The sequence below is a fragment of the Gopherus flavomarginatus genome, chromosome 3, assembly GCF_025201925.1.
Source record: "Gopherus flavomarginatus isolate rGopFla2 chromosome 3, rGopFla2.mat.asm, whole genome shotgun sequence".
In the NCBI taxonomy this organism is placed as follows: Eukaryota; Metazoa; Chordata; order Testudines; family Testudinidae; genus Gopherus; species Gopherus flavomarginatus.
Window position 1 is genome coordinate 161742948 of NC_066619.1, and position 14721 is coordinate 161757668.

Consider the following 14721-nt stretch of genomic DNA (forward strand, 5'->3'; position numbering starts at 1 on the left):
ATCTTACACAAGACCTTTAATTAAATGAAACTATACAACCCTTTTGGCACTAGAACAGAGCTTTATGTTTATAAACTGAATCTGTGTCTAGAAAAATGTTGAAACTGGGGGGGTTTATGGTGAGAGTCCACTTGCTGACATCACACAGGCAAGGTGGTGATTGGCTACTGGAGGGTAAAAAGAGAGTTTATATTCCAGTAGGATGACAGTGAGCAAGCAAAACTATTAAATCTGTGTCCACTGACTTGTTTTAACTAGCCTGTATACTTCAGGACTGCAAACTGGTAAGATTTCTTATGTTTAGTTTCTTTATATGTTGTATAAATTGAGATCAACTTTTTCCACCTGTTTTTCTAATCTGTTGATTCTCTATTTCTAACTGGATTGCAAAATTCTGCTTTGTATACTTTGTAAAGAAATATGAATTTACAGCATGATTGTTGTGATACAGCTGAATGAAAAGGTAACTAAGTTATGCCCTACCTAATTATAACTTGTTAACGACTCCAATATGAGACAGAAAATGTGAAAAAATAAAAATTTCATAAGTGAAATATAATCAAACCCCCTACTGAACAACCTAAGAAAACAATTTTTCCTGACTCTTTTCAGACCTATGTTTAATACAGCATGGGGGAAATTTGCAGAATGGAAGAAACAGATTTTCCCACAGCTTAAAAAAATTGGTACAATTTCTCTTGTTACAAACTTAAATATAAAAATGATCCCAAAAGCAGAGTTTTTAGGTGTTGTATTATGGACAGGTGTAATTTGCAAGTTTGGGACCAGATCCTTAGTTGGTATAAATCAACATAACTCCACTGGAGTCTACAGAGCTACACTGATATACATCTGACTCCTTATGTCTCAGTGTCTTAATGAAAGAAGCAGTTGTGCAAGTTACAGATATTTTTGCTTTCAGAATCTGTGTTTATTACCACTTCCAAAGAGAAATCTGTAATTCAGTGAAGAACCACGACAACCACATTAGAACCAAAATCAGACCACTGCAAGTTCTGAAATGTCATGAACTACAGTGCAGTTGCACAATGTCTGAATTTGGTTCCTAGCGTTTAGATCGCTTCGATTTACTTTTACTGGGGAGGCGGGTGGGTAGGTGTAGGAATCTGGTAAGATTCCTAATTACCTTAGCACTAAAAGGCAATTTCCCACCAGCTCTCAGAGCTGTCCCAGGTTTAGAGGACCTGAAGAGAAAATTGAATGAAAACTAGAGATGTGTTTCCCAGTCCTGTTCTATAGACAAAGGAAGAAGATACTTCTTCACTTCAAGACATAATTGGGTGGATTTGGCAGGGCTGAAGAGGTAGTAGAACCGCTAGCCACTTATCTCAAAGACAGTGGATAATAGAGTCAGCTGTTCCTCAGAAACTCTATAGCAGGCCACTATTTCCCCCTTGAGACAACTAAAAGTTAAGTAAATGATGTCCAGGGCCTGTCAAAGTCCTGAGGTCTCTAGCAAGTTTGAGGAAAGGTGCAATAGACCATTATTCAGATCAGGTGATTTAGGGGTCTAAATATCATACAAATGTCAGGCTTTATAAACATAAATATTATGTAAGCCCACATTGTGAACTCTACTCTCATTGCTAATCAGCTGATTACCAGGGTTAGAGCAGCTGATCACTTGGAAGGGAGACCTATGAGGAAAACCCACATTTGGCAGCCGTAATCATGGTGACGTTAGCATTCTTACTATAGCGAAACCTCAGCTTGAAGTTAGGAAAATGGTGAAACAGGAAGTGCCTTCAAACATAAAAATTTACTTGAGATCATAAAAGTTTCCTTTCAGAAGGATGGAAGAATTAACCCCAAGGAACTGGCCAAATTCCAGAGTGGTAATTACATGCTACCAATCTAAATATTTCCTCTTGGAATTTCAACATTCTTGACTTCCTGCACTCAAGAGTTACTTAGTGTTACTGTGGTCTGTTGACTAATGTGTTGAATAATACAGAAAGTGACTCATTACTATTTTCATGAATTAATGTGACAGGTCTGATCTGCATAATGTCACCCTATGAATTATTCATGAGGATACAGACCGCTGCCAGTTTATTTGTGAAAATGAGTGCAATTCCCAGAGGTTTTGTGAATTCTTATATGAAGGATTATTTGGCCAAGAACTCAGACTAGATGTACATTATTCATTGTAATTGCTCACTATTCGTCACTCACTAGTCTCCTGTTTTAAAAATGGAGTTGTCCAGTCAGGGAGCAGAAACATTGCCATGTGACTTAGAAGCCCAGTCATGCAATGCAAAAAAAGGACTAGTTCACAAAGAAAAAAACTGATTAAATATTGTTCACAAACTATTTGGCGAGTACTTGCAAATGGCAACTATAGTCACCGATCAGGATTTGTTAATGAATGATCCATGAACAAAGAAAGAAGGCTACATTCATCAGATAATTTAACTGCAATGAAGTTGCCAGGCTCTAGGGGCATACTTCCTCGGCAGCTGGAATCGTGCCTCCCAGCCTAGGTAGACAGATTTGTACTAACTCTGCTCTAGCTGGCGTACTAAAAATAGCAGCGTGGCTATTATAGCATGGACAGCAGCTTGGGCGAGCTGCCTGAGTCCATGCCCTCCCAACTCAAGCTCAGATGCTAGCCTGTTCCATTGCCTATGCACTAGATTCAGGCTGCTCTTTTTGGCACACTAGCTCAAGCAGTATTAGTGGGAATCTGTCTACCTAGGCTACAAGGCACCCCCCCAGCTACTGTGTAGACATACCCTAAGCGACTGTCAACCCCATAAATGGCAGTATTTCAGTGATGGGAGAAGTGATTCCCCTATGTTTGTCTATCTCCATACAGATATATTTGTGTGCATGTGTGCTCACATGTGTCTGTCTAAATGTCACTGGGGTAGTTCTGGATGAAAATACTGCATAAGTCTTTAGCCCAGGAGCTCCCTTGCTGTGCTGATGTTTCATAAATGTGAAGTAAATATACTAACATTACCGTTCTTGTTACTTCCAGAAAATACAACAATGAGGACTGCACTTATCTTTATCTGCCTTTTGGGAATAGCCTGTGCTTTCTCAGTAAGTGGCTTCAACAACTGACTAACAATTCCAGATCATTTATGAGGCACTAGAATACCACTTGCCAGTGACTTTGCTTTGCTGCTGTTTTTAAGTAGGAGACCCATTCATTAACATAACCTTTTCCGACAGGCAAAAAGCTTCTATAGAAGAGCGAAATCAGATGACTCGGAAGAAAACGCGGTATGATATCAGCCTTGCTGGATTATTTTAGTGTATTAGAATTATGCTCACTTGTTTCTTAAGCTCCAATCCCTGCAACCAAAATTGATTTCGTTTTTTTACTTTTTTGCTAGGTTTTCAAGAACAGACATCGATATTATTTTTACAGATATGCCTATGCGTATCCACCACAGAGAAGATTTCAGGTAAATGCAGCTTTTTAAAAGGAGTGGGCTCCCTTACAGTTATAAACATTTCCGGTTGCATTATGATCCATACGCTTAACACAATTAAATACCTATTGGACAGAAATGATGGCCAGTTTCAGATAATTTAAAGTTATTTGGAACAATTCACATATATTTGAACTCAGTTTTGGCATAAGCAGGAATAATTCCATCAATATCACCAGAAAGCAGTGGAGTTAAACTCATTTGCACCAGGACTGAATTTGGCCTGGGATGTTCCAAAGACAATTAGGGATGCTAATTTATTCTTATTCAGATGGCTGAACCTAATCTGCTTCAAGATCCTGCAAATCTCTTAAATTTTCTTTTAGGTGTGTGAAATTTTTTCTCTATAGCTTAAAATGGAGCAAAATGAACCATTCATATTGATTTATATATATAACTGATTCATTTTTTACAAACAAAAGCCTATGGGTGAAATCCTTACCTCATGCAACTCAATGGCAAAAATCCCCTGGACTTCAACGGGACCAAGATTTCATTCCAAATGTTTCTCTAGCCAAAACAAAACAATACCAACTATGCTTTAGAGACAGAAACCTCCAAAAGCTGAACTGGTACAAGTGTGGGTCCTATGGGGGATGCAGGGTGGGGCAGGTGGCAGATTCTCAGTTGGTTTAATATTGTAGCTCAATGGAGCTACAGCAATGCACAACAGCTGATGATCTGGCCTTCTGGGTGGTGTACATATACTGAGCCTGATTCTGATCCATTTGTAGTGGTGTAAATTAGGATTAACTCCACTGAAGTCAGCAAATTTATATAGTGTAAGACTGGGGTAAGTAAAAGGAAAATCAGGCCCATTATATCCATTTTTTCAGCCACGCTAATTTATGCCCAGGTCCGGCCTTTGTTGTTTTGCTGCCAGAGCAAAAAAATATTTTTGGCACCCCCCAAATGGCCAAGTTTAAAACAAAAAACAAACCAAAAAACTCCCCAAATGGCTGGGTGAACCAGCCAAGCAGCAGCAACAACAGGAGCAAAAAGAGAGACGAGCAATGTGGCGCCCCTGGAAGTTGCCATCCAGAGCCCCTACCCTGGCTGCCCACCCCTTGGGCTGGCCCTGCTTTTGCGCAGTTGACTATGGGGTTGGCTGACATTCAGCAATAGTCAGACATGGGATTGCCTGAGGCATACCTCTTTCTCTCCGGGAATATCCCCCAGCGTGACCCCTGAACTGGGGGCTGCTGCAGGTAACAGAGGAGAGCCAGTGAATTCCCCAGGAATTCTCCACAGTATCTTTACTGCCTTTTATTCTGTCAAAGCCCGTAGAAAGGAGCTGGAGGGCAGTCAGGAAAAGGGCCTGGCACCCAGCCGCCCCCATTGTAACACTTTTGACCAGATTTACAAAGAAGAGCTCAGCACCTCAGTAAGTCGGGATCTTTGGAACATTTTGCCCACAAGGTTCATGTTCCAAAGACATTTGGTGCGACTCACAGGGGCACTGACACAAAACATGTCATTTAAAAGAGACTCACTGTTATAGAAGATAAAATAATTACACTCATTTTAAAGCAGTAAACAAAGGCCTGTCCAGAACTGTGGCCAGTATAACCCTATGGATTGCATCCTGCTCAGCGGAGCTGCTGAGAATATGACATCATTTACCTCAGTATGGCCTCTGGAAATGGCACCGACTGGCATGGCTCAGGGCTACAGGAAAGGAGGATGTGTAATTGCATAATGCATTACACAGCAAAGAGGACTCCACTAGAAGAAGTAATTTTGCTTATAACTGAAAAAAATAGGAGAAAATAGGAAAAATAGCAGAATTTACTATAAGCTTTTTTTTTTTTTAACTCAGCAGTTTGAAATTATTTTTCATGGACTCAAAATCTGTCTCTTTTGACTGGTGTGCAGTTCAATGCAGAGGCACAGTCATAGATTTCCTCTGAAGCTAAAAATGGTCTTGCTTCTGAAAATGATGCCCTAGCAGCACAGTGGTTTGGCATGTCCCTCTGGTATAAATATATTTTTGTGCAGGCCCATCTCTAGCTCTCACTCACAATGTCAGAGAACAATCCTGTGAACCCATCTCTTATCTAGTCCCTAATTATGCTGAATACAAATGTCAATGTACAGAAGATACAGGCTTGTGGGCTTCCTGGATTTCTCTACACCTTTCCTCTCCCTACCTCCAGAAATATTAGTCACAATAAAGTTAATGCTTTGGCTCCCAGATAATATTAGCAGAAATGTTTGCTGCCTTTATAAGAATTCAGTCAAAACATTACTTACACCTGGGATGAAAAATTGAATGATGCGAAACCACATCTATTTCAAAGCACATCCGTTCTATCCAGAAATTGATGTTTACATACCTGTCTCATGGAGGGTTGCAAGTCTAAATTAGCTAAGGCCAGATTCTGGAACCCTTTCTGCCTGCCTAGTAACAAATGTCATAAATCAATGTAATGGCTGAGCAGTGCTTTGAAAGTGTTACGTGCTGTGTGAACCAGGGTGGAAAATCACAGCATAGCACTGAATGGTGGCAGGAGAAGGGGAAGATTCTGTCCCCCTATAACTTATTGTCCAAGGCCTTTATTCTTTTCCATGAAACTCTGTGGTTACTGGGAGAGTCTGATGGTACACCTCTACCTCGATATAACGCTGTCCTTGGGAGCCAAAAAAATCTTACCGCGTTATAGGTGAAACCGTGTTATACTGAACTTGCTTTGATCCACCGGAGTGCGCAGCCCAGCCCACCCGGAGCACTGTTTTTCCGCATTATATCCAAACTTGTGTTATATCGGGGTAGCAGTGTATATAACAGAGTACAAGTTGTTGGAGAGGCAAGATATTTGGCAGAAGATTTTCTGTAGACAGAAGCAGATTTACAATGAATATGAGAGGTGAAGCACACAGAGCAGCAAGGGAGCTTTTCAGTCCAGCGAGCAGGATGGCTTAATGGGCTACACACCATATTTGAAATGTTTAGTCTCTCAGGAGGACAGATTCAATCAGCTGTCGGCCAGTTTGATCCTGCCCTCCATCCTCAATGTATATAATCTGAGTCCCACAAAATTTTCAGACAAGACTTTAAAAATCTGTCTATTGCATGTGGACTTTGAAGGACTTATTGATGCCTTTTGAAAGGCTCGGGGCTTATCACTGCACAGAATCATTGCGTGCTGGCTAGCGGCTGTGCTCCCCCCGAAGATCACTCTGGTTCAGTAGGATGCAAGCATGTACTCGGTGCTTTGGGATGAAAGGCATTGTCCGCATCAGCCATTTTTGGTACAACATGCTCCCCTGAGAAGTTAGTGGAAAAATCAGTATAACTGTGGCATACACACACACCTCTCAAGGTTCCACTAACATTACAAACCCTTCTCCACCTGACTCTCCACCATTGCCTGCATCACAAGTTTCACGTTCACCATCATAAGGTCACCAGAATCCTTTAAGTGTCTGGCTAACCTTGTAGATAGCTTTTTTTTTTTTTTAGATCAGTTATCCATGTAGACTCTTTTCAGTGCTTTATATGCAATCTTTAGAAACACACACACACATTCCCCTCCCTCCCTAGTTTTCTGCAAGCACAGGAAAGGAAATGCTCACAATTTTCCCTCTGTTTAGGGCAGTGACTCAGAAGAAGAAGACAGCTCAGAGGAGGAGGAAGAAGAAGAAGGGGTACGTAACTTGCGTGGCCATTGTCAAAACAAACCAAGCAATACAAAAAAATCAAACAAAAAATGGGGATTTTTGTATAGTCTGGACTCTGCGAATGATCATGGTCAGGATTGCTAACTACCCACAGGTTTCCATTCTGGACTGCTGCTATATTTTTTAAGCCCTGAGTCATGTTTTTTTTTTAAAGTGGAGGGACAGACTAATCTTTGAGACACAGTCCAGACTTTCTGGTTCCAAAGGTTTTGAAATGGGCAGGGCTTGATAGAATTACAGAACAGACTTGCTTCAGGCCTATGAAGATGAAATGCTAATAATGTTCAGCACTTTGATAGTGCCCTTCATCTAAGAACCTCTTTAAAAGAGCACTTTGTAAACAACATTGTGAGACAGGTACGTATTGTTACTAGCTTTTTTACAGCTGGGTAAACTGAGGCACTGGCCGTGGAACGTCCTGCTTAATGGTTAGACCATAGAACTAGGATTACTACATTTAGATCAGGATAATTGCAAAGCAAAGAGAATTATGGAACTAAACGCTTCTTTCCTTAGAGAGTCTGTGGGTCAGATCCTCAGCTGATGTAAATCTGCAGAGCTCCATTGACAGTAATGTAATGTTGTTGATTCACACTAACTCAGGATCTGGCCATACCTCCAGTTCTTTTGGCTGCATGTGTTTGTGTGGGACAGTATGTATAGCCGCATGCAATCTTCTGCACTGTTCTTGGGTTTGGTGATTCACCAGTCCTTATTTTACCTTATTCTCCCTGTTGGCACACCACAGAATTCTACAACCTAATCCTTAAGGGAACAAAGTGACCCAGAAACAAGAGTGGCCCCAGGGTTTAACTCATAAAACAAACCCATCAACGCAGAAAAGGGAACACTGACTAGAGAGAGTACTTCCATCACATAACCATGTGGTGTATTTGCAGTACTAGGAGTTAAGCATCCTCTCCTATTACTATTTACTTTCTAGATTGTGTTGGCTCCTTCAAAACTGATATAATCTCTTGCATAAACATGTAATTTGGTGTAATACTATTTCTGGAAATGCATATTTTGATCTGGACAGGCAGTAATAGCTTCTTTGCCACCATTATGGTCTCTTGGGTCAATGTGTGCTTAGAGACTACTGTATTTATAACACCGAATTTTTGGCCTGAATGACTGTTATGGCTTACAAAGATGCCATTATATATATTGTGCTTACCTGGCTTTCCACACACTTATACATCAACCATTGGTGTTAATTATACAGGTATCCAGGGAAAGGAATATATTACACTCCTAAATCTACATACTGAAAATAAACATGCAATTTTATTTGCTAATACTTACGGTTAAATCCTGGGGCATGCTACATGGATGCACAATACCCAAAGGCAGTTGAAAAATCTAAATGTCAGGTTCACGGGAGGCAGTAATTATCTGACAGCCTTGTGCATAGAGATTCTGCAACCTATATGCTGTGGAGATCTCTGCAGCTCAGCACAGGGGAAATGGAGGAAGCGTAAGCAAGACAGGGCACCCGTGTTTCCATACAAAACACAAATCTATAGGATTGAAACCCCACAAGCAGGAGAACAAACAGTGGACCTTACCCCCTACTCACCTCCATAGCATGTATTAGTAGCTGTGGCCCAGATATCCTGACTTGTTGAGTCTGAGTCCATTCCTCAGTCCTGTGGGGCTTTCTTTGCTCTGTTTGCATTAATTTGGCTTTTCGTGCTCATAGTCAGCAAACCAGGATTCTAAACAGAGTAACTCATTTGAAATTTATTTCCCAATTGGTATCTTTGTTGGCAGAGACGACGAAACCGGAACTGTGATGGCAAATAAATTGCCTTATCAGTTTGAGAGAAAAGAAGAAAATATATTTCAAAATACCTCCCCTTGTGGAGGAGAGCAAATAGCTTGAACATTTATAGACTAGCACAGCTAAGATTTTCCAAAATGAGGACTGATTTTTTGGGTGCCTAACATGAGAGGTCTTAAAGGGGCCTGATTTTCAGAACATGCTGAGCACCCACCTCTTGAATGTCACTCAAGTTGAACACCCACAAACTGAGACACCCAGAACCATTAGTCTGTATTGAAAATGTAAGCCTAAATTTAGAGATGAATCTTATCTGGAAAGGGCTTCAACATGATCTCTGTTCGGGTGGGCACAATATTAATTATGGGTGCATTGCAAATGACATCAGGTAGGTGAGCATTTAATCTCTAACTTTGAGTTTACAGTTATTCACAAAGATAAAAATGGTATCCACAAAAATAGAGGCCACATTTTAAAAGGCAGGGCATTACCATGTATATTGTGTCTGTATTCATCTGTAGGCATAATACTGTCATATAAAAACAATTCCTTTATTATCTACCTGCCAAGACTAGAGTCAGGTTTCTCCCTTTCCTTGGGAAGTGTTGATGACATGCAGACAACCTGGAGCAGAGCCAGAATCTGCATGCTGAAACTGTTTAGGTGTTGGTGATATAAACAACACTGGCAGGAGAAACCCAAAGCCCTAAAAGCATAAAACCAAGTCCTGGCTGGTTTAAAAAAAAAACCCAGCAAAAACTAACCCTTTAACTTCTCCTTTAAAGTGCTTTTACTTGTAATTCTTAAATCTCCTTATGAATTTTGTTTACATAACTTGAGGTTTCGGATAGTAATTTCTGAAGTAAACCAAAGTGGCTTGAAGAAACATTGATTTTATTCTCTATTGTTTTTTAAAAAGTGGTTTCCAGGCTAAGACAATTCTGTGGCATGCTTTAGCCTTAAAGGCAGTGGAGAGAAAGATAATTTATAATGAAAAGGCAGAACCTCAGCAATGGCTATATAAATAGCATAACTACAATAATTATTTTATTGGGCCTCTGACAACCTCTGATTCCTATCCACACAGACAACCACACCATGCAATTTGGTGGCTCTTGCAACAGAGTGGAAAATAACTTAAATTTTAACTGGCACTAAATTAACCCAAGATTTAAGATTCACCTTCCTTGATTCCTCTTTAGATACTGAGTAGTGTGTATTGAAGGTGATCACATTAGACTGTTCCTCTCTTTAGTATTGTACTACTGGTCATATAAACAAGGCAGTCCTCAGAAGATAGGGGGAAATTCTTACAGATTCTAACATTAATAATTGGCTGTGTGCAAAAATAAGAAAGAAAAATCAAGCCAGGCGTGCCAGAGGAACAAGAGGAATTACTAAAAGTAGGATGACCAGATGTCCCGATTTTATAGGGACAATCCCGATAGCTGAGGCTTTGTGTTATATAGGTGCCCCCTATATAACACAAAGGTTAACCCCCACCCCCGTCCTGATTTTTCATACTTGCTGTCCAGTCACTCTAACTAAAAGAACCAGCACAAGCACCATGTATCTATCTATGATTTAAGAAATAGGCTTCTCTCTTCCCCAATCTCAGCTTGAGAACAGGTGAAGCTAGCCATCAGTAGCCTCAGAAGTCAAACGTCCCTCCCATTCAACTGAGCACTAAAACTATACACCCAACTCTTCAGTCCACTTCCCACAGAAGCCAGAGACTTCACTTCCACCCCAAGGATAGGATCCATCACTAGATCTTTAATATTTCTTTTCTTCCACAGCCCTCTTGGTAGCCAGAATAGATCGATACACAGCTGTTTGACTGCAATGTGTTAGAGACAAAACAAACCTCAGAAGTCCGTCTGGCAGAAGTGGGCCCCCTATATCATTTTCATTTGTTCATTACAATTTTTCACTCTTCTCTCTCTGCTGCTTTGTCATTGTGTCTCTATATTTTTTCACTCTTCCCAACAATCTGATCCACTTTGCACTTTATTTCTTCAATGGTGCTTTTTCATCTGCACACTTTTCCAAATATACTCCAAAGCAGAAAGCAAATTCATTAATGTCTGTGTTCAAATCAAAACGTTCAAACCCACTATATTTGAATGCATTTGAAGTTAGGCAAAACAAGTTCACCCATCCCTACTTCAAAGCTTAATTTGGTTCTTTCAAATGACATACTTTGTTAAACAAGAAACAAAAACAAAAACATTCAGCTTCAGTCACTGACATGTAATTACAAAGGAAGGATAGGACTAGTTTTGGTTTTCACTGAAGTCTCAAAACAAAAATTCCTGGGAAAATACAAAACCCAAAGTAGTCTCAGTTTTCTGAGCAGAGTTAACAGTTCTTTGAGATGTTGTGTGATCGTGAATGGGATTTTAGCAGTCAGCTAGAGGATCGCTATATTAAGATATGGTCTACACTGTGAAAAAACCTTAGCTCTAGAAACTCAAAACCAGAAGTGGTCCCAATTGTCCATTGTTCAAGTAGCATAATTTAAATTCACACAAACCCAGAGTCTTACTTGAACTGCTCATTATGTAATTACAATTATTACATGCACTACAGCTGTAACTGCTTGTACATTAGGGTTGCAAGTGTATGTGCTTTTTAGCACATGCAACTAACTGCATACATGCAGATTTAACAGTTTAGCCATAGGGCTTACATTTTACCATAGAGACAGAGGGATGCTGGATCAACTTTTATAATGGTGGTGCTGAGAGCCATTGAACCAAACAGTAAACCCCGTATATGATGAAAACTACTTCAAGCCAAGGGATACGGCAGCACCCCCAGCACCCCTAGTCCAGCACTATGCATAGAGGTACAAAATTTCACATGCAACTGTGACTACTAAATGGCTACTTGTGCGTTATATGTGCACAATACTAATGTATATAAATAATCATGGTAGCTGAACACACCAACTCAGGCTTCTTCTAGAAAAATGTGCCCCTTAAGGTGAAATTATTAAAGCAGCCTCTACATCTCATTACTAAATTTGTGCTTGTAATTTTGTCCACACAATCATTTCCTCCTGCAGATAATGGGATTTTCATGCAGGCTGTTTGTTTAGAATTGCAGATGACTGTGCACATTGAAGTTTGAGGCAGCCTTTGAAAACAGAGCTCTAAAATTATTTGTTCTTGTACTCCACAGCCAAAACACACATTCAGGATTCTTTGTTTTTCCTGCAAGGATGGGCACTGCAAGCTCCTAAGAAAGAGTGCTTTCCTTCAGTATTTAAGGCAGACAGAGCAAGGACAGAAGGGAAAAACAATTCCCTCTATTGAAATGTTTACTGCTCACGTGATGAGATTATTTTTATATCTCTGTCAAAGCTAAAACAGCCTTTGTGACCAGTGTCATGTAATATCTCAGCAGGAGCAGTCAAACGAAGGAAACAATGGAGAGAATGGAGGTGAAGAATCTACTACAGAGGCTCCCACTGGAAAGAAGACTGTAGGCAAGAAAGACCTTGGTAAAGGAGAAACCAAAATCCCTAAGAAGGTAATATTTGCAGCCCTCCACTAAGCTTATATACAATGAAGCCAATACAAAAGACTGTCCGCCCCCACTCCAACCCAATAGACTGGCTCAAGGAATTCCAAAATACATTGAGCTTGATTCTCTGCTCACCCATTTTACACCGGTGTAACTCAATGGACTCCTGATTTACGCTGGAGAACAGGCCCACTAAATACAGTTCAGCTCCTTTATTAGATGGTTCCCATTGTTAAACCCCAGTTTGTGTCCTAACCATTAGTAGTGTGTGTTTCCAAGAGTTTCTATTGGCCTAGACCAGGTAAGGGCCCTTGCTATGGTAGACATCATACAAAACACATATATGGTGACAGCTTACAATCTGAAGGCAGGCTTTACTGTGCCTTAATGTCTTTCTGGTCCCCAAAAGCAAGGGGAAATACCAGTGCTATAAAATATAGTACGTATTTATTGCTTCTTAGTCTGGAGCACATTCAGCTTTTTGGTATGGGCTTAGGAGCCAGTGGATGATATGCCTAGCTATATCTGCTGGGAGGTAAATATCCTGAAAGGAGTCTCTGTTTGCAGCCATGTATTATCGGCTCCTTAGCTAGTGTAAGTCAGTGGAGTCAATGTGTGCCTTTCAGATGGGCACAGTGCCCTTTGCATGTTCCCAATTGCACTAGGAGTAATTTTGTCTTTCCCATTTTGAAAGCTCTGTCATATTGCTGCCCAGTGGGCCAGCCAGCTTAGTAGTCATTGTGGTGGGTGTGAGTAGAAAGCCATACCTCTGCTTACTTCCCAGCCATTTCCCCCTAGAGTGGGGGAAGCTTTTGGAATGCAGTCCTTGAAGCAACCCTACCCCCAAGTGACTGAGTTGCAACTGTGACCACCCCTTCCATGGGCCATGCAAGAATCCGGGAGGGAATCCTTCCTCCCTCCTACCCATGTGTGGTCCATTAGGGCAAGGCACACCTTGCCTGAAGTTCTGAGAGCTCAGGGTCTGGCCCCACTTTAAAAGTTTTCAAATGACTGTGTCTTTCCTTTGTGTATTTATCCCTTTGTAAATTTGAACGATTTTGCCATATGTGACACAGGATCAAGACAGCCAAGGTCCCGAGAATGCTGAAACGGGTGAAAGCCCTAAAAAGGTGGGGGAAGGCAAAGCTCCCGGAAAAGGTGGGAAGAGTGAAGGCTGTGAAGGTGAAGAAGACAGTGATGAAAATGAGGAGGAGGAAAATGAAGAAGAGGAGGAGGAAACTGAAAAAGTGGATGAGAACGGCAATGGTGGCAATGGCACGAGCACCAATGGTACGGACACAGAGAATGGGAATGGTGGCAAGGGAGAGGCTGAAGAGGAAGAGGAAGAGAATGAAAGTGAAGCCACGACCATCGTCATCACCACCCTGGCAGATGACACCACACCTACTGAGGATCAGGGCGTTTATGACCTCACCACCCCTGGGGATCTGTGGGGTTATGAAAATGGAGAAACCACCTCCACAGGCTATGAAAATGGCTACGAAAGCCAAACAGTTTATAACGACGGCAGGGAGAATGGGTATCCCCGAGGGGACAGCTACAGAACGTATGAGGATGAATATGGCTACTACAAGGGGCATGGGTATGATGTATATGGCCATGATTACTATTACAATCAATGAACAGCAAGACCATGGTTGATATTGTTAATGCTAATACTGTACTCTGCATGGCAATTGTTTTCAACATTCTCAGGAAGGTGCAGCAAAATGTAACACGATGCCTGTAAAAAAAAGGGGAGGGGGGAAACCCATCTTTAATGAACGGCATTACTGCTAACTACTAAAATGTGCTCTTTGTTAAAGACATGCTTTTGGACGTTATATATGCTCCTGGGGTTTGTAGATTTGTAATCCTGGTGCTGAGGAATATTGTGTGTCAGGTGGAATTATCCAATGAGTTTTATTGTATACTATATATTTGCAGTGTGTCTAACCATTGTTTATATTAAAGTCAAATGAATGTTAAGGCAACCAAAATGACCAACATGTTATAATGAAGAAGAAATGACTTTTAAATTATCTGCCCAATGCAATGTCGCTTGCTAGTTTTCCACTAATGGCATCAAAGGCTCAGCTGGTGTAAATCAGCATAGCTGCACTGGAGACAAAGGAGCTACATAGGTTTTTATCAAGATCTGCCTCGCTGTGTTTTAAGACTGAATTACTCCTCTCTCTCCCCATGCCAAATGCACACAAAACACACTGGCAAGAGGAAATGATTGATTCAAAATAGAAAAAC

General features: G+C 40.9%; 1 protein-coding gene across 2 annotated transcripts; it reads left to right on the forward strand.

Moving 5' to 3' along the window:
- Nucleotides 1–224: 224 nt before the first annotated feature.
- On the forward strand, nt 225–14356 carry IBSP (integrin binding sialoprotein). Of its 2 annotated transcripts, none has more exons than XM_050946807.1 (7): nt 225–284; nt 3005–3069; nt 3202–3252; nt 3366–3437; nt 7059–7112; nt 12337–12465; nt 13536–14356. In XM_050946807.1, exons 2-7 carry the CDS (start codon nt 3016–3018, stop codon nt 14100–14102), a joined length of 927 nt encoding a protein of 308 aa, XP_050802764.1. In that variant the 5' UTR covers nt 225–284; nt 3005–3015; the 3' UTR covers nt 14103–14356. The 2 variants fall into 2 exon arrangements, with proteins under 2 accessions (XP_050802764.1, XP_050802765.1); XM_050946808.1 differs by having other exon boundaries at nt 12340–12465.
- Nucleotides 14357–14721: the final 365 nt, after the last annotated feature.